The sequence below is a fragment of the Eriocheir sinensis genome, chromosome 30 (assembly GCF_024679095.1).
Source record: "Eriocheir sinensis breed Jianghai 21 chromosome 30, ASM2467909v1, whole genome shotgun sequence".
Taxonomy (NCBI): Eukaryota; Metazoa; Arthropoda; class Malacostraca; order Decapoda; family Varunidae; genus Eriocheir; species Eriocheir sinensis.
In genome coordinates, this window is record NC_066538.1 from 3,275,390 (window position 1) to 3,299,218 (window position 23,829).

The 23,829-nt window shown below is 44.3% G+C and overlaps 1 protein-coding gene, 1 long non-coding RNA gene and 2 other non-coding genes across 6 annotated transcripts; 2 read left to right on the forward strand and 2 right to left on the reverse strand.

The window, feature by feature from the left end:
* The first annotated feature begins 8,268 nt into the window (after window positions 1-8,268).
* Window positions 8,269-16,028, forward strand: LOC127005460 (uncharacterized). Of its 2 annotated transcripts, none has more exons than XM_050874351.1 (8): window positions 8,269-8,436; window positions 8,557-8,630; window positions 9,132-9,254; window positions 9,608-9,802; window positions 10,718-10,819; window positions 12,197-12,355; window positions 13,609-13,777; window positions 14,638-14,697. In XM_050874351.1, exons 1-7 carry the CDS (start codon window positions 8,334-8,336, stop codon window positions 13,774-13,776), a joined length of 924 nt encoding a protein of 307 aa, XP_050730308.1. In that variant the 5' UTR covers window positions 8,269-8,333; the 3' UTR covers window position 13,777; window positions 14,638-14,697. The 2 variants fall into 2 exon arrangements, with proteins under 2 accessions (XP_050730308.1, XP_050730307.1); XM_050874350.1 differs by lacking the exon at window positions 14,638-14,697 and adding an exon at window positions 15,798-16,028 and having other exon boundaries at window positions 8,271-8,436.
* LOC127005462 (uncharacterized) lies at window positions 15,761-22,156 on the reverse strand. Of its 2 annotated transcripts, none has more exons than XR_007758559.1 (5): window positions 21,955-22,156; window positions 21,183-21,269; window positions 18,561-18,672; window positions 17,413-17,514; window positions 15,761-15,907 (listed from the first exon to the last, which is right to left on the reverse strand). It is a non-coding gene; the product is annotated as an uncharacterized LOC127005462 (long non-coding RNA). The 2 variants fall into 2 exon arrangements; XR_007758558.1 differs by having other exon boundaries at window positions 21,839-22,154.
* Window positions 18,860-18,931, reverse strand: Trnad-guc (transfer RNA aspartic acid (anticodon GUC)). Its single transcript has one exon. It is a non-coding gene; the product is annotated as a tRNA-Asp (tRNA).
* On the forward strand, window positions 19,131-19,202 carry Trnad-guc (transfer RNA aspartic acid (anticodon GUC)). Its single transcript has one exon. It is a non-coding gene; the product is annotated as a tRNA-Asp (tRNA).
* Window positions 22,157-23,829: the final 1,673 nt, after the last annotated feature.

A 23,829-nucleotide genomic window follows, 5' to 3' on the forward strand; every position in this document is an offset into this window, starting at 1 on the left:
TATACCACTATGTTATTCTTTTATTCTACTTTATCTTTCCTTTCATCCTTTATCTCTGTCTCCTTTCTTCGCTCTCTCATTCCCCTTTTACGTTTTGACTCTCTCCTCTATCTCCCCTCATTCTCAACTTCCCTCTATCTCCTTTTATTCTTCCTTATTCTCCCCTTCTCCTCCCCTCACTCCCTTTTCTCTCCCTCTCTTCCTCCCATCTCCTTTCCCTTACTCCCCTCTATCTCCTTTTATTCCTCCTTATTCTCCCTTTCTTTCTTTGCCTCTTTATCTTCCTCTTACTCCCTTTCTCCCCTTACTTTGCCTCCTCATCTTCCCCTCACTCCCCTTTCCCTCGGTTTCCTTCCCCTCATCCTCCTCTCACCTCCCACTTTCTCCCCCTTTTTCTCCCCTCTCCCCAGTTCCTTCTAGTTCCCTTCTGCATTACGACTCCCCTCTCTCTCCCCTCATTCTTTTCCACTTCTCCTTTCTTATCTCTTCTCCATCATCCTCCCCTTACTCTTTTCCCCCTCTTTTTAACTTCCTCCATTGTCCCCTCACTCCCCTTTCCCTCATCCTCCTCCCCCCTCCCCCTTATCCTCCCCTCGTCTCAGGACCCTAACTCGTCACTGAACTTATGAGGGGAAAGAATGGGGAGAAGAAAGAGGGGAAGAAAGAGGGGAGAAAGGGAGACAACTTGACTCTTCTTAACAATTGAATGCGGAATATAATATCCTCTATGTCCTTTTTTTCTCATATTTTTCCCCTTCTTTTTTTCAGTTGCGTCGAAGCGAAGGAAGGAAAGGAAGGGAGGAAAGGAAAACGGAGCCGCTCGCTGATCCATTTAGGGGAAACTTCAGTAATTTGGCATCGCTACTGAAATAGAGGTTTTGAGAAGAGTAAGTAGAAGATTGTTATGATAGTGGTGATGGTGGTGGTGGGGGTGGGGGTGATAGTGGTTGCTGTAAGTGATGAAATCTTTCCTTAATTCGACCACTTAAGGAGACATTGCAGCTGTGTGTGTGTGTGTGTGTGTGTGTTTGTGTGTGTGTGTGTGTGTGTGTGTGTGAGGGATGGGAAGACACCACTTAAATCAATACTGAAGAGGTTGTGATTACTAGTACTACTCTTTACTACTACTACTACTACTACTACTACTACTACTATTATTACTACTACTACTACTACTACTACTACTACTACTACTACTACAATAACATAAGTAACCCAACACAGCCCACATCCCCTTTTTTAACCCTTCCCTCCCCCTCCCTTCCCTTCCCTCCCCTCCTCTCCCCTTCCCTTCCCTTCCCTTCCCTTTCGTTCTCTACTTTTCGTTTTTCTTTCTTAACCGGACAAGAAAGAGACGGATGCTGCCAAGATGTTCCGTTTATCCGGCTTTCATCTCACTAAATTCCGGTTAATCAATGCATCCTGTTTGTTATTGTTTTCCCCTCTTCCTCTTCTTCTTCCTCTTATTCTTCCTTTCTCCTCCCCCTCCTCCTCCCCTCTCTTTTGTTCTCTCTTCCTCTCTCTCTCTCTCCTCTTCCATCTTCCCACAGTTCTCTCTCTCTCGTGTCTGTCACTTGAATATGCGCCTCCTCCTCCTCCTCCTCCTCCTCCTCCTCTTCCTCCTCCTCCTTCTCTTCCTTCTCCCTCTCCCTTTTTGTTTACTGTTTTGTTCTACTCATCTGTTGTTGTTGTTTTTTGTATTCTTTATTGTTTTTTTGTTAGTTGCTTGTTTTGTTAGGTGATCTAACTATCTATCTATCTATCTATCAATTTATCGACAACACCTGGCCTTATCTTCATACTAACACCACCACCATGACCACCTCCATCACCACCACCACCCCAACTAGCTTCAGTACCCATAATGCAACACACACACACACACACACACACACACACACACACATACCGCCTTTTATCGTCAATCGTACAGTGAAGCGCCAATTGTCGTACTTCCCACTCAGCCGCCCAGTCATACCGTGCGGCTGACACTGACTGGCTGACTGACTGATTGGCTAACTGACTTACTGACTGACTGAATGAATGACTGACTGAATGAATGAATGAATGAATGGCTGACTGACTAATTGAATGAATGAATGAATGAATGGCTGACTGACTGACTAATTTTCTGGCTGGCTCGCTGGGTGACGCTGCGGTTAGTGAAAGAACGTCAGCCAGCCGTGATGTCTAATTGCCTTTACTCTATTACAAAACACACACACACACACACACACACACACACACACACACACACACCTATTACCACTCACCCTCTCTCTCCGTCTCTCCTCGCAATTACACACACACACACACACACACACACACACACACACACACACACACACACACAGCCCGTAAATAACCTCCGCGGCTGACAATAAACAGGCTGTACAGATTCAGGCTTTTATCATGATGAGCTCGTGAGAACATTGGCGGGTTGGTCACTGTTTCCACAATAAGGCTTTCGATATACCTCGCCTCTCCTCCTGCTGTATAAACCACCACCACCACCACCACACAACTACCCCCACCATCACCACTTCCACTACCAGCACCACCACCACTATCAGCATCACCACCACCAAGAACAGTAGGTTATGCTTTCGTTTTTATATTATCTTATGTTTCTCTTGTTCGTTTTCTCTTTTTTTCTCTTTCATTCTATTATTTTCTTTTTTTTTTTTTAGCTTTTTTCGCGCGTTTTTAACTTTTGTTTTTGTTGTTTCGTTTTCGTTAATTGCGGTTTTCGTTTGTTTGTGTTTGTTTATTCATGTGGAAGGACCTATTATACTGTCTTAGTGTTCTCTCTCTCTCTCTCTCTCTCTCTCTCTCTCTCTCTCTCTCTCTCTCTCTCTCTCTCTCTCTCTCTAACATATTTTCCTTCCTTCTCTTTTTTTTCTTCCTCTCGTTTCCTTCTTGGGTGTTTTAATAAGATAGGGGGAGGAGGAGGGAACGGAGAGGAGAAAGGAGGGGGAGAGGGGGGAAGGGGGGTGGGGGGTCTTGCGATTCGGGGTTTGGTGGTTCAATCTCATCAGTGAGTGCTGCTTCGAGACGCGTTTTATTGCTTCATACATTGGCTTCAGTCCCTTCGATGGCTTCACACACACACACACACGCACATACACACACACTTTCTATCTTTCTCTCTCTCTAGAACTGTTTATCTTTTATTTTTGTTTATCTTTATATGTCTTTAATTTTACCTATCTTTTTATCTATCTATCTATCTGTCTATCTATCTATACATGTCTATATACTAACCTATCTGTCTTTCTGTCTATCTATCTATCATACCTTGTCTGTCTATCCAGGTCTCTCTTCCTACTATCTGTCTTTCTGTCTATCTATCTATCTTACCTTGTCTCTATCCTGGTCTCTCTTCCTACCTATCTGTCTTTCTGTCTATCTATCTATCTACTTTACCTGTCTGTCTACCTGTCATCTTTTTCGTGTGTGTATCTCCATCTCTATCTATCTATCTGTCTTTCTGTTTATCTATCTTATTTTTTTTTGTCTATCCATGTTTCTTTTCCTACCTAAATCTGCCTATCTATCTATCTATCTATCTCTACCCTACCTTTCTCTACCTGTCCGTCTATCCAGGTGTCTAATTGGCCAAGATGACGAAAGATGAAGGGTCGGTCATAACGGTTTAAAATTTGATGATCACGTCCCCTTACTTCCCTTCTTTTCCCTTCCCTCCACTTCTCTTTCCCCTCTTCCCTTCCCATCACATCCCTTTTCGCACTATTTACCCTCTCTGCCCTTCCTTTCCTTTCCCCTCACCCTCTTTCTTTGCCCTTACTTCCCTTCTTTTCCCTTCCCTCCACTTCTCTTTCCCCTCTTCCCTTCCCATCCTATCCCTTCTCTCCTCACTATTGTCCCCTTTTTTTCCTTTTCCCTCACTCCCCTTCTCTGCCCTGCCCTTCCCTTCTTCTCAGTTCCCTTTTTTAATCCCTCATTTCCCTTTTTTTCCCTTCTTCCTTTCCTTACCCATGATTCCCTTCCCTTCCTCTCACTTCCCTTCCCTTCCCCTCTCCTTCCTTCCTTCCTTCCCTTCCCTTCACCTCTTCCCCTGCCTTTAAATAACCCCTTCATTCCCCTTATTTCCCCTTACTCTTCTCTCATCCTCATTTTCCCTTCATCCCCATCCCATCTCCCTTTACATCCCCCTTCCTCTCCCCTCCCCTCCCCTCCCCGTCCCTTTACCCTCCCCTCCCCGTCGATCTATCTCCCCCTCACTCCCATCTCTTCCCTACTTGGCCTAACTCCTCCCCTTCCCCCCCCCTTCCCCTTCCTCCCCCCTCCCTTCCCCTCCCTTCCCCATTACTTTTTAGTGACCCACGTGACGACTCTCGTACGTGATGACCCGCGTGACCTATGACCTCTTGAAATTAATTACTTTTTCTACCTTTTTTATCCACCTTTTTATCTACCTTTTATTTATTTGTTTGTTTGTTTTATCTATTTTGTTTTGTTGTTTTGTTGTTTTGTTTTTGTTTGTTCATTTATTTGTGTTGTTTATTTTTGATAAGCTTGATAGATGAATAGGGAGAGAGAGAGAGAGAGAGAGAGAGAGAGAGATTCATTCATATCTTGCTACTCATTTTCGTGTCTACAGTATTTTTTTCTTTTTGCATATCTCGTAATCACAAACACTCAAACACAAATAATACAAACTTGTCCATGTGTGTGTGTGTGTGTGTGTGTGTGTGTGTGTAAACAGACATTTGCTCGCTAGTCAGTCGGCCCGGATGACGGTCTTGCTCTAGTCATCTTGAGGGGAGAAGTCAGTCGTTTGGCCCGATTTTATGGATGGGATGAGTGAGGTAATAAAGTGTATGAAGGGGGGGAGGGGAAGGGGAGAGGGGGAGGGAAGGGAGAGGAAGAGGGTGAGAAGATGGCCGGGGAAGGGAAGGAGGGCGTATGTAGAGGGGAGGGAAGGGAAGGAGGAGAGAGCAAGGGGAAGAGAAGAGAGGTAGGAGTGAAAAGAAATAGAGTAGAAGGTAAAAGGGGAAATAGGATGGGTAAATAAAGATAGGTAAAGGATAAAAGATAGGTAAAGGGGATATGTAGAGGGGAGGGAAGGGAGGGAGAAGAGAGCAAGTAAAGGGAAGAGAGGTATTAGTGAAAAGAAAGAGAGTAGAAGATATAAGAGGATAGGGAATGGATATATGAAGATAGGTGAAGGGAAGGGAATGAGTGTGAATGGGTGGAGGGACGAGGATAGGAATGAAAGGAAGAAAAGAGAGGAGGGATATGATGTGAAACGGAGGTGGAGAGGAAGACGGAAAAAAGAGGAGAAAGGAAGGAAAGATAGAAAGGAAATGCCGGTGAATGGAAGGAAGAGGAAGAGGAAGAGGAGGAACATAAGAGAGGATGGGGAATGGGGGAAGTTATGTTAAGGAAGGGGACAGGAAGGGAAGGAGAGGGACAAGCGGGAAGGGAGAATGTGAGAGCCATATCTAATTCTCTCTCTCTCTCTCTCTCTCTCTCTCTCTCTCTCTTACCCTCAGGTCATTTTCCTCGTTCACCTCTCACCATCCTCCTTTTTCACCTCCTCCTCTTCCTCTTCATCTTCCTACTCTTTATTTTCTTGGACCTTTTCCTCGCTTCATTTTATCTTTCCTTTGCCGTTTCATTTTCTCTTCCTCCATCGTTTTCTCTTCCTTCCCTTCTTCGTTTTCTTTCTCGTCCTCCTTTTTTGCCTCCTCTTCTATTTTCGTTTCCCTTTCCTCAGTCTCCTTTTCTTCCCTTATTCTGTTCCTCCTCCATTTTTTCTTCCGTTTCTTCCTTCCTTAAGATTCTCGTGTTTTCCTTCCTCTTCTCTTTTCCTTTTCCTTTCTCAGTCTTCTGTTCTTCCTTTTAATCTATCTATTCCTCTTCCTTTCCTTCTTCCCTTTCTTCCATATCCTCCTCCTAAGAAACAAGGAAGTAAAGTATAAATGAGTAAAAGATAGAGAGAGGGTAAATGGAAATAGGATGATTGGTGAAGTGAAGGGAAGTGCAGGGGATAGCTAGAAAGGGAGAAGAAGGGAGAGGTAGAAAGAAGGATAAAAGGGGAATCAATAGGAATGGACAATAGGGATGGGAAGTGAGAGGAAAGGAGAGGAAGGGGAAGGAGATGGGGAGAGAGGAGCGTAAGAATAGGAGGAGAAAGGTAAAGAGAAGGATAAGGGAGAATCAGTGAGAATGGACGATAGGGAGTGAGGGGAAGAGAGGGAAGGGATTGGGTAAGGGGATGGGAGAGGGGAGAGAGAGGGAGAAAGAGGGGAGGGGAGGGGGGAAGGGAGAGTGAGGGGCATATCACAGTCTTACCCCGAATAATGCAAACATTTGTATGCCTTGACCGCTACGGGTGACGGCTTTTCCTCCTCCTCCTCCTCCTCCTCCTCCCCGCTGATGGTTAAGAGGAGTTATCTATGGAGGAAAGGGAGGGGAGGAAAGGACAGCAAGAGGGGTGAAGGGAGGAGGAGGGGAAAGAAAGGAGGGATGAGGGCAAGGGAGGGGAGGGACAGCATTGGGGGTGGGGGGGGGAGAGGGGAGGGGGGGGTAGGGACAAGGGGGGGGGAGAGGGGCGGGGAGGACAATCTAAATAAAGGGGAAAGTGAGGGGAGATTTTATATTTTTTTGGTTTCATTTCCATTTTTTCCCCTCGTTCCTTTCTCTTCCTTTATTTTCCTTTCTCTTCCTTTATATCTATTTCGTTAGTTTTCGTTTCTTGTTTCTGTTGTGTTTGTATGTATGTATGTATGTATGCTTAATGTGTGTGTACGTTACATGACTGTTTATCGATGTGTGCACCACTTGTATGTATTTATGTATGTATATATCTGTGTATGGGAACGTAGATCTGACTAACTTCAAGTACACACACACACACACACACACACACACACACACACACACACACACACGTATACATGAGGGTGTTTTGTATAGGGTAAAAAGGGCATTAAAAGAGGGGGGGGGGGGGGGGGTTAAGGGTATTGATAATGGGCAATATGGTTATAGGTTGGGCAGGTGAGGGGAATGTTAATGGGGTGATGATGGTGGTGGTGGTGGTGGTGGTGGTGGTGTTGGTGGTGGTGGTGGTGGTGGTGGTGGGGGTGGGGGTGAAAAAGGTCGTAGGGTGTGGGAGGGGGGTCTGTGAGCGTGTGTGTGTGTGTGTGTGTGTGTGTGTGTGTATCTACCATTCTCTCTCTCTCTCTCTCTCTCTCTCTCTCTCTCTCTCTCTCTCTCTCTCTCCACGTCGGTATTGAGAGAATGAAAATTTTTGTCTCCATCCATCAACGTCAAGACAACAGAGGAGTCTTCCCTTAATTTCTCCTTCTACGCCATTTTCTTCTCCTCTTTCCCCTCACTTACTCCCCTCCTTTTCCCTTTCTCGTCTTTCTTCTTTTATTTTTACCTATTTTTCTGTCCTTCGTTTCGACTTTCATGTTTCTATTTATCTATTTGACTATATAAGGAGGAAGAGGAGGAGGAGGAGGAGGAGGAGGAGGGGATGGTGAAGAAGAAGGAGGTAGAAGAAGAGGAAGACCAGGAAACCAAGTCAAATATATGTATCATGGGAGCCGTGGAGTAATGTAAACGTGGCTTGCTGTGTCCGTAGAGTTTACAGCGTCACTGCCTCGGTAACGCCCCGCCCGTAACATACTCTCGTCTCGTTGGCGTCGGAGCATTGGTGGCACTCTGGTGGGAACCCTGCCGAAAATCCTGCTGCTGATCCGTCTGCTGGTGCTAAATGTGTCAGACGATTTCCAGAGACTTCATTCGGTATTCTGACACTTTCATCTCTCACATCAGCTATTTCCAAAGGCCACAATGGAGATTAGTCCGATTCTCAAGAGGGTTTTTATCGGTTCATCATACAGAGGAAAGCTCAAACTACCACTACGGTCATAAGAGTACCCATGGAAAGGCCCAGAAATAGTATGAAAGCCTTGTCAAATGTGTGTGCCTGGGCGCCGCAGAATATGATGAACTACTGATGTTATTTTTTTGTGGATAACAGAATTTGTACGTAGGCTCCATATAGCTGTTGGAAACTTTATAGAACAAACTGCAATGTTGTTTCGTTATTAAATGTGAACAGATGGAGTACGAGAGACGGTGCTACTACTTCTAAAATACGAGGAGGAAGAGGAAGAGGAAGAAGAGGACCAGGAAACACAGTCAAATAAACCCCAAGTAGCCACGTCCAGCACACCTCCTCGGGGGAAGACAACACTAAATCCTCAGCCTTCCACGCCACTCCCCAGCCGTTCCCCAGCCGCGCAGCACCCACGCCCACACAGAGAGAGCGCGGCAGGGGCGTGGGCGCGAGGATGAGCGGGCGTGGCGGGCGTGGTGGTGCCGTGCGTGTGGTGGTGATGGTAGTGGTGATTGTGGTGTTGTCTGGCATCACTGTCTTCACTCGTCCTTACAGCGGTGTGTGTGTGTGTGTTCGATAATCAACACCTCATTTCACACCTTCGCATCCGTTCACCTGTCTCAGTTATTTACCTGCACGTTTCCCTCATTAACACACCTGTCTCTCCCCACCTTCAGAACACCTCCTGCAGTCCCTGGATGGCCCGCTGCCCGCTGATCACCCGGAGCTGCTGCAGTACCTTCGGCGGGAGGTGAGTGGAGACCTGGGAACATTTACCTCATCTGCAGAACTAGAGGAGGAGGAGGAGGACGAGGAGAAAGAAGAGGAGGATGTGTGTGTATCGTAAGAGGAGTGGAGGCGGGAAGAGCTAGGAATTGTTGTGTAAGGTGAAGGGAAAAGGAGAAGGAAGAAGAGTAGGAGGAGGAGGAGATATAGTGCGTTAATGAGGGGAAGAGGAAGAGAACAGGTGTAAAGTAAATAAAAGAGGAGGAGGAGAATGTGTGACTGCCCAACATGTGAGGAGGAGGAAGGGGAGCGTGTGAGCATAAGGAGAAGAGGAAGAGGGCAGATGTGTAAGATAAATGGAAGAGGAGGAGGAGGAAGAGGAAAAGAGAGTATGTACTTATGTAACGCAAAGGAAAGAGGAAGGAATAGGATGGGTGTTCGTAAATAGAAGGATGCATGAAAACAAGCAAACAATTTAAGTGCTCACAAACTTGCCATCAATCGTGAGTGGTGGTGGTGGTTGCAGGTGCTGGTGGCGCCCTCCCGCGGCCCCTACAACCTGCTGGGGAAGGACAACTCGGCGCTCCTGAAGGTGGAGGAGAGTGAGGTGTTCTACAACGAGACACTACGAAGACTGCTGGGGGACAAGGTGTGTGTGTTCTCTTACGTTTACTTTTACTTTCATCAATAGCTTGTTTTCGTTTTCTCTTTTTTTATTCTTATGGTACTTACCTATTTTTTCTCTCATTTCTTCTTATCTCTTTGTTCTTACCCAATTGTACTGTTTTCAAAATTAAATTAAGCTCGTAATGTTCTATGTTTTATCACAATTGATCTTACTGTGACAAACTTGTTAGGTAAAGTATATATTCGATTCTTCATGTCTTAAATTGGGTGACTTATCTTACAACTCGATTACGTCTTGGCTGTCTTGTCTGTGTATAATGTTGAAGCGTTGTCTCGGCTCACATGTAAACCTTCCCTCGGTGTCTGTGTCCCCAGCGCGGCGGGTTCTTCGTGGAGGCCGGGGCGCTGGACGGGGAGAGCATGTCCAACACCCTCTGGCTGGAGCGGGAGCGGGGCTGGACGGGACTGCTGGTGGAGGCTGACCCCCCCTCCTTCCTCGCCCTGTTGGATAAGCGGCGGCGGGCGTGGGCGGCGAACGTGTGTCTGGCGCCGCACCCCTACCCGGAGAAGGTGAGTGGGCGTGGCAAGGTTGACAGGGGGCAGGGGGCAGGGGTGAGGCTCAAGGGCATGCAAGGCTGGTCAAAGAATTAGGTCTCACTCTCACTGACGTCGTGCACCTGGCAGTCAGGGTCGGACCTGGATCTGGATCTGGATCTTAATGCGCAGGACACCTGTACAGGTGCATAACACGCATATTTGTGTCGGCTATTAGGGGGACGGGGGAGCCGAGTGTGCAGGGGAGGGAAGTGAACCAAGTGTAATTGTTAAGTGTTGGTGTGTTGCGGTGACAAGTGAGTGTGTAAGTTTTCTGAATGAGTCTATTGTACCGCAGTCTGAAATCTGTTGGGGAGGCTGTTCCAGTCACGTATGGTGCGTGGAAAGTATGAGTGCTTGTATGCGTCAGTGTTAGTGTGATATGTTTGGTATTTTTGGTTGTGTGTGTGTGCTTGTCTGCATATGTGAAGAGGTTCCATGTTTATCTATTGTTTTATCCGTGTTGTAATGCCAGGCGTTCGAGTGTAATTGTTTGTATTGAGCCTAGCCGCCTTGGTGTTGATTTGTTCTAACCTATGATGTACCTTGTTTAGCTTATGCTAACTCCGGAACTGGTCACGAGAGAGAGAGAGAGAGAGAGAGAGAGAGAGAGAGAGAGAGAGAGAGAGAGAGAGAGAGAGAGAGAGAGAGAGAGAGAGAGAGAGAGAGAGAGAGAGAATAAGTACCATTATGAATGAAGAACCACTGAATGAAACGACCCCTCAATTGGATATCCAAAAAACTGAACCGCAGCCTAAATGTTAAGATGAATAAAAGAGTAAGTACATACGAGACATACAGCAAAAGGACACTAGTATACAATCTACTTAACTCATGAATACTCAAAAAGCTCCCCGGGAAACGCTACTAACACGTGCTTCGCTGCTTCAGATGCTGTTCAGCCAGTCGTCACACGCCCCGGGGCCGATGAGCAAACCACTGGGCTTCAAGATGCGCGCCATGAACGGGCTCGCGCAGTTCGCCGGCGAGAGGGTGAGTGTCCGTGAGGCTGCTGTGCTGGTGCCTTGGTGAGTAGCTGGCGGACAAGTATCAAGGTTTTGTGCTTCCTCCCTCGTGTAGATGAACAGGAAAAGGTGTTACAGTATCATGTTTTATGTTTTCACGTATAAGTGCCGTAACTGAGTAGGGTCCTCCCCCCCAAAAGTGGACCCACCATATGTAATCCTGAGAACCGTACAGGTAAATAGTTGACAGGTGAACAGGTATTCGTCGATGTTTTTGCAGGTGTGTGAAATGTATAAGTGTGTGAACAGGTATTCGTCGATGTTTTTGCAGGTGTGTGAAATGTATAAGTGTGTGAACAGGTATTCGTTGATGTTTTTGCAGGTGTGTGAAATGTATAAGTGTGTGAACAGGTATTCGTTGATGTTTTTGCTGGTGTGTGAAATGTATAAGTGTGTGAACAGGTATTCGTCGATGTTTTTGCTGGTGTGTGAAATGTATAAGTGTGTGAACAGGTATTCGTTGATGTTTTTGCTGGTGTGTGAAATGTATAAGTGTGTGAACAGGTATTCGTCGATGTTTTTGCAGGTGTGTGAAATGTAAGTGTTCATTATAGAGTACAATTTGGCAGACCCCGAACTACGCCACTTTTTGTTCTTTCACCTTTAACGTAAAATAACAAGACTAGGCGACAACTCTTATCTCGTACCACTTAGATGGTTTAGTAGTTTTCTGAATGTATTTTTAAGCCTCTAGTCGTCGAGTATGATTTTATATTTTACCTGTGAAGTAGTATTTGTCTAATGAGTGGTCCCAAGCCAACTAGTGATTTGAGGAACTAGGAATTTAATAGCCCGAACCTTTACAAGTCTCAAAACTTTCTTCCCTCCCCTCTCCTCCTTCCCCTTCCCCTTCCCCTCTCCTCCTTCCCCCTCCCCTCTTCTCCACCCCCCTTCCTTCTCCTCCTTCCTTCTCCTTCTCCTCCCCCTTCCTTGCCCCCTTCCCCTTTCCCGCTCCTCCTTCCCCCTCCCCTCTCCTCTTCCCACTACCCTCTCCTCCTTCCTTCTCCTCCTCCCCCTTTCCCGCTCCTCCTTCCCCCTTCCTTTTCCTCCTCCCTCAAAGACAAAAGGAATGTTGTGGAGGCAAACGGTAATGCGTGTCAGACTCAAAGGTTAATTCCACTTTTATAGATTTATTTCACCATTCATTACTTTTAATTTTTACTCTTTTCATTAGATTTATTTCCCTGTCTATAGATTTATTTCTCCATCTATAGATCTAGTTCCCCATTTACAGGTTCATTTCACCGTTTATAGATTTATTTCACGCCTACAATCACACTAAAGACCCCTGACCCCCGCCTCTTGCCCCTTGCCCCCTAACTCCTGACCCTCCTCACCCCCTCAGACGTTCGGAGACTCGTGGTTCCGGCGCGTGCAGTGCGTGGCCCTGGAGTCGCTGCTGGCGGCGGTGGGCGTGGCGGCGGTGGACCTGCTGGTGCTGGACGTGGAGGGCGCCGAGCAGGCCATCCTCGAACACCTGGACCTGGCCCGCTTCAATGTGCAGGTGCGGCGGCGTTGTGAGGTCCGGGTCACCATTTGGGAAACTGGCACTACAGGATTCTTAAGATTTCTTGTCTATTTTCGTGTTTAGAACGAATATAACCTTTTTTTCTGGGAGATCCCTAAGTATATAGTTTAAAAGTCATGGGGGTTCAGAATGTTCTTCATACGCTTAAAAAATACTATTATCCATCTTATTTTCCAATCATTTTCTAGTGAGACCACAATGGAAATAAGTATATACTAATGTTTTAGCATAAATTTTAATGTTCTGTGTATTTTTTTATGTATACTTCACTATATGAAAAACAGTCGGTGGAAGAGGCACACATACATTCTTGTGCCTTAAACAAAGTCTGAGCAGATTTACATAGATGTTCAGACCACCACTGACCCTATGGTCCATACCAGGTGGTGTGCCCTTGAACCTAAGTGAAACTGCATCAAATAGTCAAAAAGACTTTGCATTTCTGCCTAAGACATAAAGCTGATTTGCTCTTGATCCACGGCAAGTTTTAATTTATGTACTAAAGGCAATACAATGATTTTAATAATAATGACAATAATAATAATAATAGTAATACTAATACAGTAATAATAATAATGATGAAAATAATGATAATTGATAGTTCATTTAACCTGGTAGCAGCAGGGATCATGTTTCTTACTGGTCCCCCCAAGCAAGAAAAATGAGAAAAAATCACCCCTCACAAAAACCATTTCATAATATATATCAAAGCATTTGTGATCAGATTATGTATCATCTGTTTTGGGGGGTTTAAATCATGGCACAAATATGGCCCGTCGCTGCTACACGGTAAAGCCACAAATTTGGCCTGTCACTGCTACCGGGTTAATGGTCCCTCTAAGCAAGAAATATGAGAAAAGATCTTCACTCACACAAACCATTTTATATATATCAAAGCATTTGTGATCAGATTATGTATCTTCTATTTTTGGGGGTTTATATCATGGCATAAATTTGACCCGTCGCTGCTACTGGATTAATGTTAAAATACACGTGCAGTGCAAGACTACAGTACTTCCTCAGTATTACTGTTCTTGGTGCCCCACTGTTCCTCTTGACCACTTATTACTCATGACTGATCAGGATGGAGTATGCTAACTTCAGGAAGAGTGTTGGAGAATGTTGAGAAAGGCTTTTGTCCTGCAGTGGACTAGTAATGGCTGAAGATGATGGTGATAACTCCTTATGGTCACCAGACCCAGAGTGGTGCAGCTGCTGGCTTCTTGCAGGTCCTCTGTTTGGAGTGGAAGAAGCAGGCGGAGCAGCCGGCCTTGTTGGAGCGCCTGGCCGAGCGAGGCTTCCAGCTGGCAGCCAGACACAAGGAGGACCTGGTGCTGGTGAGGGCCGACTCAGAGTACACCGGCCGCCCGACAACCACCGCCGCCCCACAGGCTTAAGGTTTTGTTGAATCTGCTAAGTGTTTCAGGCTTTATTTACACCACATGAGTTAGTAAGTCAAGTCAATGCAACTGGTTTGTGCATTTGGAAGTCTTTAAAAACTGATATCGCTCATGAACAGCGAGCCATTTAGTCAGGACTCCTTGTGGTAATTCATTTGGTGTAAACAGCCTTAGCAGCGATCAAATTTACCCGCTCAGTTAAAAAAGACATCAGGGTGCATATTAGGTTGTCAAAGTAGTGAATATCCTCATAATTGTTCCATCATTGCTTGGTGGTCTAGAAAGGTTTTATTTTATAATTAATTTATTGCTTTAAGCTTTTTATTTTACCTGTGCCACATGGTTACAATGCTCCTTCATTCTCGGTCACTAGTTCAAGGATCACACATCACTGTTAAGGCTTCTGGAGTTCAAATTGCCCTGCTACTAAACCTGCTTTACAAGAACTATTGAAAGAGTGGACCAGCTAATCCTCCTCGGGGATATTTCTATTAGCTCCGTCCTAGCAGTAGTTTCCTGTCAGGCAGATCTAATAGTCGTATGCAGCTTCACCCTTGAGTACATTATCACTGACTAATTATAAAGTGTATTAAGTAACTAAACTTTACATGTAAAATATGATGAACATTTTCTATGTAAAATATGATGAACATTTTCCAAGTGTTGCTGATACACAACTATGAGGAGATTGACTATTATGCAAAGAATGTGAGAATGAAAGGAATTATTTAAGCTATAAACTTATTTCCACTCAAGTTTATCAAATATGCTTCATTAGAAGTAAAATCTTGACTAATATCAAACTAGTACACACCTTCACCATTCATAGTATGATTTTATCAAATTCTGGTGTTGCAGATCACACGGCAGCAGTTTCAAGTGTTGCCCAGGTCAGTGAGGGGCTGCCAGGTGGCCCAGGTCAGTGAGGGGCTGCCAGATGGTCCAGCCACTGACTAAGCCCCAAAGGTTCTCTGCTGCTCGGTACAGTCCTTCTATCATTTGTGCCTGGACCGTGTGTGTGCCAAGGGCAGCAGGGAGCCAGACAACTTTGTTACACTGACTGTATTATCCTGTTTCCTCAGTGTGGGAGTCAGTCAGCGGTCTGAACTGACTGTCCACTGATCACTGTCCTGAAGAATCCTTAAGGCCCGTCCACACGATTGAGCTGTGCCCTCGAGCACAGGCGAGTGGTTGCTCGTTGACGGGCTTACCACTTGTGCCTGCTGAAAAACTACTAGGTTTTCAGACCACTCGACGGCACTGCTCGATCGTGTGGGCAGGGCTTTAGACAGCTGATGTATGGTGTTAAAAAAAAATTGTTCTTGAAACTGACACTGTGAATAGTGAAACATGGATGTACTAGTTTGATATCTGTTCGAGTCTTTAGAACAAGAAAAGGATTTAGGAGTTTTTAGTGACTGGTGTATTTTTAGACCATTTATCACAGTATAGATGCAGCTCTTATGGGCCTTATTTAGACCATTAGTTTTCAGCCAGAGACTGCCCCTTATATGGCACCCTCAGCCACCTTTACTACTGGAGAGGTTAGAAGCTCTCAAACAACCAAAAGGTGGCAGCATGCAGTTCCCAAGTAGATTAAAGCATAGCTGCTCCTGGTTGGGTGAGAGGCACGGCAAGTCTCACTCTTAACCCCAGAGTGGTGTTGGTGGTGACAGTATGTAGCATGTAAATGATTCATTCAAATTCATGAAACAGTGCTCAAGTTGTACAGGACATGTATATTTTGCAGTCACCTGAAGTTCTATAGTGCAACAGGTTTAAAACACAAAAGTAGCTTTATGTTTACAGAACAAACAACTGCAAGGGAAGAAGCATAGGACCCCCATATAAGGCCAAAAAACTGTACTAAGTCATAACTACCTAAAAGGGGCTCTGGAGATTCACTGGTAGGAAATCTTTAAAAATCAAAGATGAACAGTGTCCCCTTCAGCCATTTATTTAACTTTCCAGACTCTAAAATAAAAAACATACAGAAAATTCATCAAGACTTCTTCCAGGTGTGGTGTGTGGAGGCCCTTGAAGTGTGGTCCCAGCCTGCTGTTGTAGGCGTTGTTCATGCCCGGATGGAGAGTCGAGTCCCGAGCAGTGGTGGGATCCAGCTGCCTGTCTGGGAGAGGAATATTTGAACACTGAAAATGCTGGATGTCACAGGAACAGAGCACTACATACATTTGTTAAGCTGTGACCTCTGCCTATTTGAACTGCATAAATAGGCAATAAATAGTTCTTTTAGAAGACTCAATTTCTTTAAAATAAGACAAGATGCTCACAGCCCTTCTCTGGAGACCCTTTGAGGTATTATGGACAGCTCTAAATAGCAGCAGCTCTAAATCTGCTATTAAGTGAAAATAATTTTTATTTGAAATTATGTAAATATATGCTCCTGCAACTGAAATTAAGAATGTATTAATGTGCACATTTCAAGAATTGTAACGTTGAGCGTGCTATAAAGCTTGTAAGCAAGTCATGGACACTTAAGAACAGAGCTGAACTCTTTGATGACCCAGAAGTAGGTAGAACATATCTGCTTGAGCACACTAAAAAGAAAAGTGGATAACTGTGAGAAAAGCTCATCTGTCCCACTGGCCCTTGAACTGTGGTGGATGAAAACCCATTATTATCCCGGGGCATTGATCAAGTGCAACATCTGGGTTATCAGAGTTTACCTTCCCCAGGTACAAATTTATCAACCAGCACGAGAGCGAGAATGAAGAGCTTAGTGCACTGCATGCTGACCATCTAGGCTGGGATTTAAACCCAGGCCCACGGATTCATAGCTAGGTGTGCTTACTGCTAGCTCACAGAGCAGTAAAAGGCAGACAAGTAGCACATTAGAGAGAGTCGTGTGGGAAGTTTAACCCGGTAGCAGCGGGGATCAAGTTTCTTAATGGTCTCTCCAAGCGAGAAAAATATCATGGCACAAATTTAGCCCGTCACTGCTACCGGGTTAAAAGAGAAATGATTACCCTGCCAACTATGTCACGTCGAGCAGGGACGTGGATGTGGAATTTAGCACAGCAATTGCTAATACACACAGTGGAAATGAGCTATGTAGGAGGTGCTTGCATGTGTCAGGGTAAGACAAATAAAAGTATATGCAAGAGGTTCAGTATGACTATAACAGTTGTGGGAGTGGATTGTAGAGTGGTCGACTGAGTCAGACGCAGTGCTCCAAGATGGTTTGGACATGTGATGCGAACGAATGAGGACTTTTTGATGAGAGTATATGAGAGCAGGATTAAGGAAGAGTCATGGGAGACCACCAGTGAAATGGATCAATAGAGAACAATTGTTACAGAGTTCCGAGACCCGGGACAATGTGCTTGGGAGGAGTGCTAAACGGGGAAAGTTCGAGACATTTCTGGCATGGCTGCACCCTTGAGAGAAACTGGGCATAGGTGATATAGATAGAATAGGTAGATATTTTGCAAAGACTCTCCCACAACCTACTCACACCAGCAGAGTAAAGTTTCAATATATACACTATGGCAAGCTCTACACCATATGAATAATTTGTGAAGAGTCAATACAGAACAATGTCCTGAATGGGGAGTCCATTTGATTAAACTTTAGCATAAATGCAGCCCTATCTTCATGAACTCGTCCTCTCACCTCACAGACCTCAGAGATCTCTGCACCTCTTGACCTTCTCTTGCTGCTGAAAGTTCTGGAGGTTGTTGTCTCTCTCTTGGGTGGACTCCAAAGATTCAGGAGCTGCAAAATATTTAAATTAGTTAGAGCTTCATTGAAGGAGTTGTTTTTAGTTTATGTAGTACCCTTTTTGTGTCAAGGGGAATGTAAGGCTGTATTTACACCAGTCAACCCAGGTCAGAGTCAAATGAAGTGTCTTGACTGACTGGCCACCAAAGACGACATTATTTTGTATAGTCTTCCACAAGCTTTTCACGCCATAATTCAGCATAACTGACTTCTGCAATGAATGGGTTGTGCAAAAGTGCTGTCTATGATACCCTCTTTGATAGAAAATTGATCAGCATGGACACTCAAATTAACCGAGTTGATGTGGCTGGTGTGAACCACGACCTCAGCCCACTGTGCAGACTTATTCAAATTGCAGGGCTTGTACTTGAAGTTCAGGTATACTACTATGATTTGATTTCACCAGAACAAAAACTTGCACGATCCTCAGACCTTTTAACCCAGTAGCAGGGGGATCATGTTTCTTAAAGGCCCCTCTAATTAGGCAAGAAAAATGAGAAAAAATAATCTTGCACAAACCATTTCATAATATATATCAAAGCATCTGTGATCAGTTTAAACTTCTATTTTAGGGGGTTTATATCATGGCAAAAATTTGGGCCGTCGCTGCTACCGGGTTAAACATGGGTATTAGCATTGCAACTCCTGTATCCGAGAAATTTAGGTTCTGATGCAAGTTATAAATTTGGTTTCATCTCAGGATTGATACCAGGCACACTTAGCAAGTCTAGATGGTTAGGATGACACACTACCTAGGTAAGATGCAAATTTCTACATGTCTCGGGCATGTCTGTCTGCTTGTATGAACCATTACAATTTGAACTATCAAACAAAATCATCCTAGGAAGTTATGAAAGTAAAATATAAAAAAAAATTAGTTGAATTTTCTGCAGTAGTATAAAAAAAAAATTAGTTGAATTTTCTGCAGTAGTTTTGAGCTTTAGCAAGGGGTTTATCAGAATTGTCAACTACACCCATTTATTTATTATTTACTTTAGAAATGTTCCCATCATAAGAAGTTAGGTCAAGGGATTTATTACCTGCATTAAAGTGATGTTGGTGGGACCTTCACATTCCCCTCCTCCACAAAACAAGACTGAAGGCCATCACCTGTCCTGCCACCTTCCCAAGGCCCCCATCCTTGCTGCCACCCTGAAAAAATATAGGCTATATATTATAACCTGCTGTACAGTTACTGTACCTCGGTGTATTATCTGAGAAAATGGATGTAAATTCATATAAGCATCCAAAATCAATATATCCGAGTTCTTGCTTCCTCCACAGAGATGAAAACGATACAAATAACCAGTAAGGCATAAATGTTAAAAAAAAAAGTGACCTCCCCGGCGGGGAATCGAACCCCGGTCTCCCGCGTGACAGGCGGGGATACTAACCACTATACTACCGAGGATGAGAAAGAATCGGGCACGGAGCGGGCCGTATGGGAGGGAAAGCCCGGCGGGGGTGCTGGTGAGGGTTGTGTGCAGTATTATATTGTTGCTGTGGTATAAGTAAGCTTAAGAACACAGATAACCAAGCACGTACCCCGACAAAGGCCACCCACGCCCCGCTCGCTGATACAACCTGCTCTGGTCCGCCTCACTTTCTCATCCTCGGTAGTATAGTGGTTAGTATCCCCGCCTGTCACGCGGGAGACCGGGGTTCGATTCCCCGCCGGGGAGAGCATTGTTTTTCTTACATGATTTTATATTATTTGACCTGAAAAGTTACACGTACACGGATGCATTAACTAGATATCAAACATGTTATTACTGCCCCATCTCCTTCAGTCCGCCATACCTCGGCCAAACACTCCCCACCTCTTTCGTCTCTCCCTTCTGCTCCCCCCCCTACCCACTCCCCGTCACTACCCCCCCTCCCCCTTTGCAGACTCCCAAACCGGTTATTAACTCTTGCTACGACTAATACCTAACAAACAATGATAATACCACTGTACGTACTGCCAATATCTAACAGAACTCTTAGTATATACGAACACCATTCACAGCGGAACACAGACCATATGCTTACGTTTTAACGCTTATGAACACAAGCCTCATTATCACACACACACACACACACACACACATGGTCGTTTCCACACTGACACTGGCGCCAAGCAGTCTCATCGCTATTAATTTTATTCTGACTATGCGGAAAGACTCCACGGTGACCACAACAGCTGCGAGTCGAGTGAATGCCAAGGAATGTGAAGTGAAGGAGAAATGGATCGATAAACAAATAATTAAGCGTAAATGGTAATAAAAGATAACTGCGCATTTATTAGTGTCTTCAAACGCCTGTTTCTCTCCCCCCTTACTTATCCCTTTCCCTATTTTAACTTGTTTATTTGCCTTTGAGCTTTATCTTCCTCTCGACATCTTTTTCTTTCTCCTTCTCTCCCTCTATATTTTCCACCTCTTCGTCTCAACTATTCCTTTCCCTTCCCCATCTTTTAATTCATCCTCAAACTTCTCTTTCCTTCCCCTAAAATTAATTTGGAAATATTCTCTACTATTTAAATGCGGTTATTTTACTAATGCAACTGATACTATAATCGGGTAAGGGTCAGCTCAGTATCACTGAGGTTGAGGCAGGCAGACAAGGGATCATTTTAGCATACAGTCATGGCGAGGAATAAATGAACAGCAGGCAACCAGAAGCAAGCAAGCACTGCCTCTAACACGTGACTTGCAGGAGCTGGGCAACGAGCCAATAGCGAACAAGTGTGAGGAAGTGGAAGATCTCCAGAGGAAGAGGGGGGGAGGAGAGGAAAGTGTGAATAGGGGAGGGAAGGTAGGGGTAGTAACAGGGGCTAGGTGACTGGGGGAGAAGAAGAGGTATGAAGAGAGGGGGGGGAAGGGAAGGGGTATGAAGAGGGGAAGAAAGGTAACGGGTATCGGGGGCTGGGGGAGGAACACGTGATATATAGAAGGGGTATGAGAATGGGGAGGGGAGTAAATTGATATTTTTTTTAGAGGGGGGAGAGCGTCAGAATAAGGACGGAAAATGGGATGAAAAGGAAGAGGAAAAGCCAGGAGGTACTGAGAGTATACTAAGAGGGCAAGAGGAAGTAGGTAGTTTAAGTATAGATAGTTCAATTGTGCTTCCTCAGTAATGCCTTATTTAACGAAGTGGTCTTTTTTGCTGAATACCATAAATAGCTAGTCATATGCATGAAGACCCTTAGGACTACACATCTAAAACAATCATTTATGTACGCAGTAAATTCATATATGCTTCCTCAGTAACGAGACTTCCTCCTTAACAAAGGGAGCTCTTCCTTTGTTGACCCGTGCTTTAAATAGCCACTCAGCATGTGTTCACACTACTAATAAACTCACCTCCTCCACATTTTTAGCCGACACAACCACATTCCCCAGTCACTGAACTCAACTCGCCTTTTCCACTACATCTCGAAGTGCGTTTGGAGTTTCGAAACAGTAAATGAGACGATAAAACTACGAAAAATAGCACTTTTGCGTGTGTAGTAGAAGTAGAAGTACTAATAGTTAATATGTAGCCTTAGTTTGTCAAAGTATTAAGGAAATAGAGAGCGAGAAACAACAAAACGAGAGAACAAGAAAGACTAATCACCAGTTAATCAAACCAGATAACATACAAACACACACTAATAGGAAAACAGGTAGCAAGATAATTACCTGTTGGAAGAGCGGACAGGTAAGGCCTCGTTTACTTATCACCAGGTGCTACTGGCCTCATCACGTGACTGCCTCGCCCTTCTCCACCTGGAAATGTAAAGGTAAGGTGAGAACGGAGAATCAATGTATTTTTGTTTGTTTGTTTTAAGGAAAGGAAACAGCTCAAGCGCACAGATGGAAAAAAAAATATAAAAAATGGCACTGCTGCTGCAAATATTGAGTTGAATAAGACCACTGACGTACATCACGTAATAAAAGTATGTAATAAACGTAGGTAATATGAATCCAATAAAGCCAATAAGACGTAACAAAATCAATAATAGTATGTAATAAAATCATATAATAAGAATTCAATAAGACCAATTAGCTTTTACTTAACACACAACCAACCACCTGATAAAAAGGTGAACACGTAAAATTAGAAAATATGAACAACTTTAAATTGAAGAGAAAGAAATTAACGAAAAGATCAATTACCAGAACCTTATTTCACGTATAACGATTTAAACACTAAAAAGAGATACATACAAGACAAATGAGGACAGGTAAAAAAATCCAGATTAGAAAAAATAAAACTAAATATATGAGTAAGGAAAATGACAAACAGGTATTAAACAAGAAAACTATCGTAAAACACTAATCAGAAAAAAACTTACCTCACACAAAACCTCTTGCATCCTCTCCTTAGCAACCTCCCTTCTCTCTCTTGGTAACAACAGCGCCGCCGCCGCCGTCGCCACCACCACCACAGCACACAGCGAACTCAACTTACACAAATCTTCTCTTGTGTAATAATGTCACCTCTAAACGCTCAACGCTCTCTCCTTTCACTCTTCTGTTTGCTCGAGGAATGAAGGAAGGGAGGTGGAAAGTGCATGTGAATTCAGTCCGTAGTGGCTATCTGGCAATTCTCTGACAGCTGTTTATGGTTGAAAGTCGTTATGTGTGTCCGTTAGAGAGAGAGAGAGAGAGAGAGAGAGAGAGAGAAAGTAGTTTTGTCACGTCCTCCAAACCTGTTCTCTCTCTCTCTCTCTCTCTCTCTCTCTCCGAAAAAAAACTACATCCAATTCTATTTAAGCTGATGACAATTAACTCTTCAGCATCTCTCTCTCTCTCTCTCTCTCTCTCTCTCTCTCTCTCTCTCTCTCTCTCTCTCTCTCTCTCTCAAAACGCAGAAACACATATTGGAACCGCAGTTAAACGCAGTAAAATTAGCATTAGCACACACACACACACACACACACACACACACACACAGAGAGAGAGAGAGAGAGAGAGAGAGAGAGAGAGAGAGAGAGAGGGGTCAAGAAATAGCAAGTTTTTCTTAAACATTTGCTCATTTATATATATTTTTTTTACTCGGAAAGAGAGAAAAAGAGAAAATTCCATCGTAGACAAATTCCTCCTAATAAACAGAGAGAGAGAGAGAGAGAGAGAGAGAGAGAGGAAGGAAGGAAGGAAGGAAAGAAGGCAGAGCAGAGAAGGAAAGAATGCTCCCAAAGGCCTCGAGGTGGTGGTGATGGTGGTGGTGGTGGTGCGTCACTAGACTCAACCCAAGGACGCTCTATCACCACCACAAGACCGTTAACTTCCGTCTTATTGAATGGTGATGGTGGTGGTGATACATTTCTTAAGTGGTGGTGGTGGTGATAAAGCTCTGTGTGTACGTGGTGGTGATGCTGGATGTTGTTATGGCAATGGTGGTGATGAAAGCTGGCGATAATGGTGGTTGAAAGAGGTGGTGGTGATGATGGAGCTGAGGGAATGATGCTAGTGATGCTGGTAATAGTGGTGGTGGTGGTGATGGTGGTGGTGGGGGTGGGGGTGGGGGTGGTGATGGTGGTGGTGGTGGTCATGGTGGGGATGGTGGTGGTGGTGGTGATGATAGTTGAGGTGATGGTTGTGATAGTGATGGTGATGGTGGTGATGATAGTTGTGGTGATGGTGGTGGCGGTGATGGTGGTGGTGGTAGTGGTAGTAGTAAATTGTGACATTTTCCTCCTCTTCCTGGTTCTTTTTTTTTTTTTTTTTCGTTTTTATCTGCTGCAGTGTTTACAATGTCCTTACTTGGTGTGTGTGTGTGTGTGTGTGTGTGTGTGTGTGTGTGTGTGTGTTAGACTGTGACGTGAAGGACGAAAATAAAACATGAACAACGCAAAAAAAAAAAAACAATAACAGCAAAAAAATACTGAAGGACAACAACAACAACAACAACAACAACAACAACAACAACAACAACAACAATAACAAGACACATAATAGGCGTTAACTGCAGATCAACCAAACTATTATCATTATTATTATTATTATTATTATTATTATTATTATTATTATTATTATTACCATCATCATTACAACAACAAAAAAATCACAATAGCATCACCAAGTAACAACACCATCACCACCACCACTACCATGACCATCACACACACACACACACACACACACACACACTTGATTTCCCAACACACTTAAGAGGGTATACTTAGGACAAGGAACATAATACAACCCTGCCAACGATAACAAAAACCTCCTCCTCTTCCTCCTCCTCCACAAGGCCAGAGGGAGGGTGTTAACCTTGCTGGGACTGATAAAAAAGAAAGGGAGACGTCAAATTGTACTGGCCAAGGTTGGGTGTTACATTATG

Bases quoted from the DNA above. Each gene is read 5' to 3' on its own strand.
- LOC127005460 (XM_050874351.1), top strand. From the start codon at position 8,334: ATGAGCGGGCGTGGCGGGCGTGGTGGTGCCGTGCGTGTGGTGGTGATG. The intron at 8,437-8,556 runs GTGTGTGTGTGT...CCCCACCTTCAG, and splicing joins CTTCACTCGTCCTTACAGCG to AACACCTCCTGCAGTCCCTG. The intron at 12,356-13,608 runs GTGCGGCGGCGT...GGCTTCTTGCAG, and splicing joins TGGCCCGCTTCAATGTGCAG to GTCCTCTGTTTGGAGTGGAA.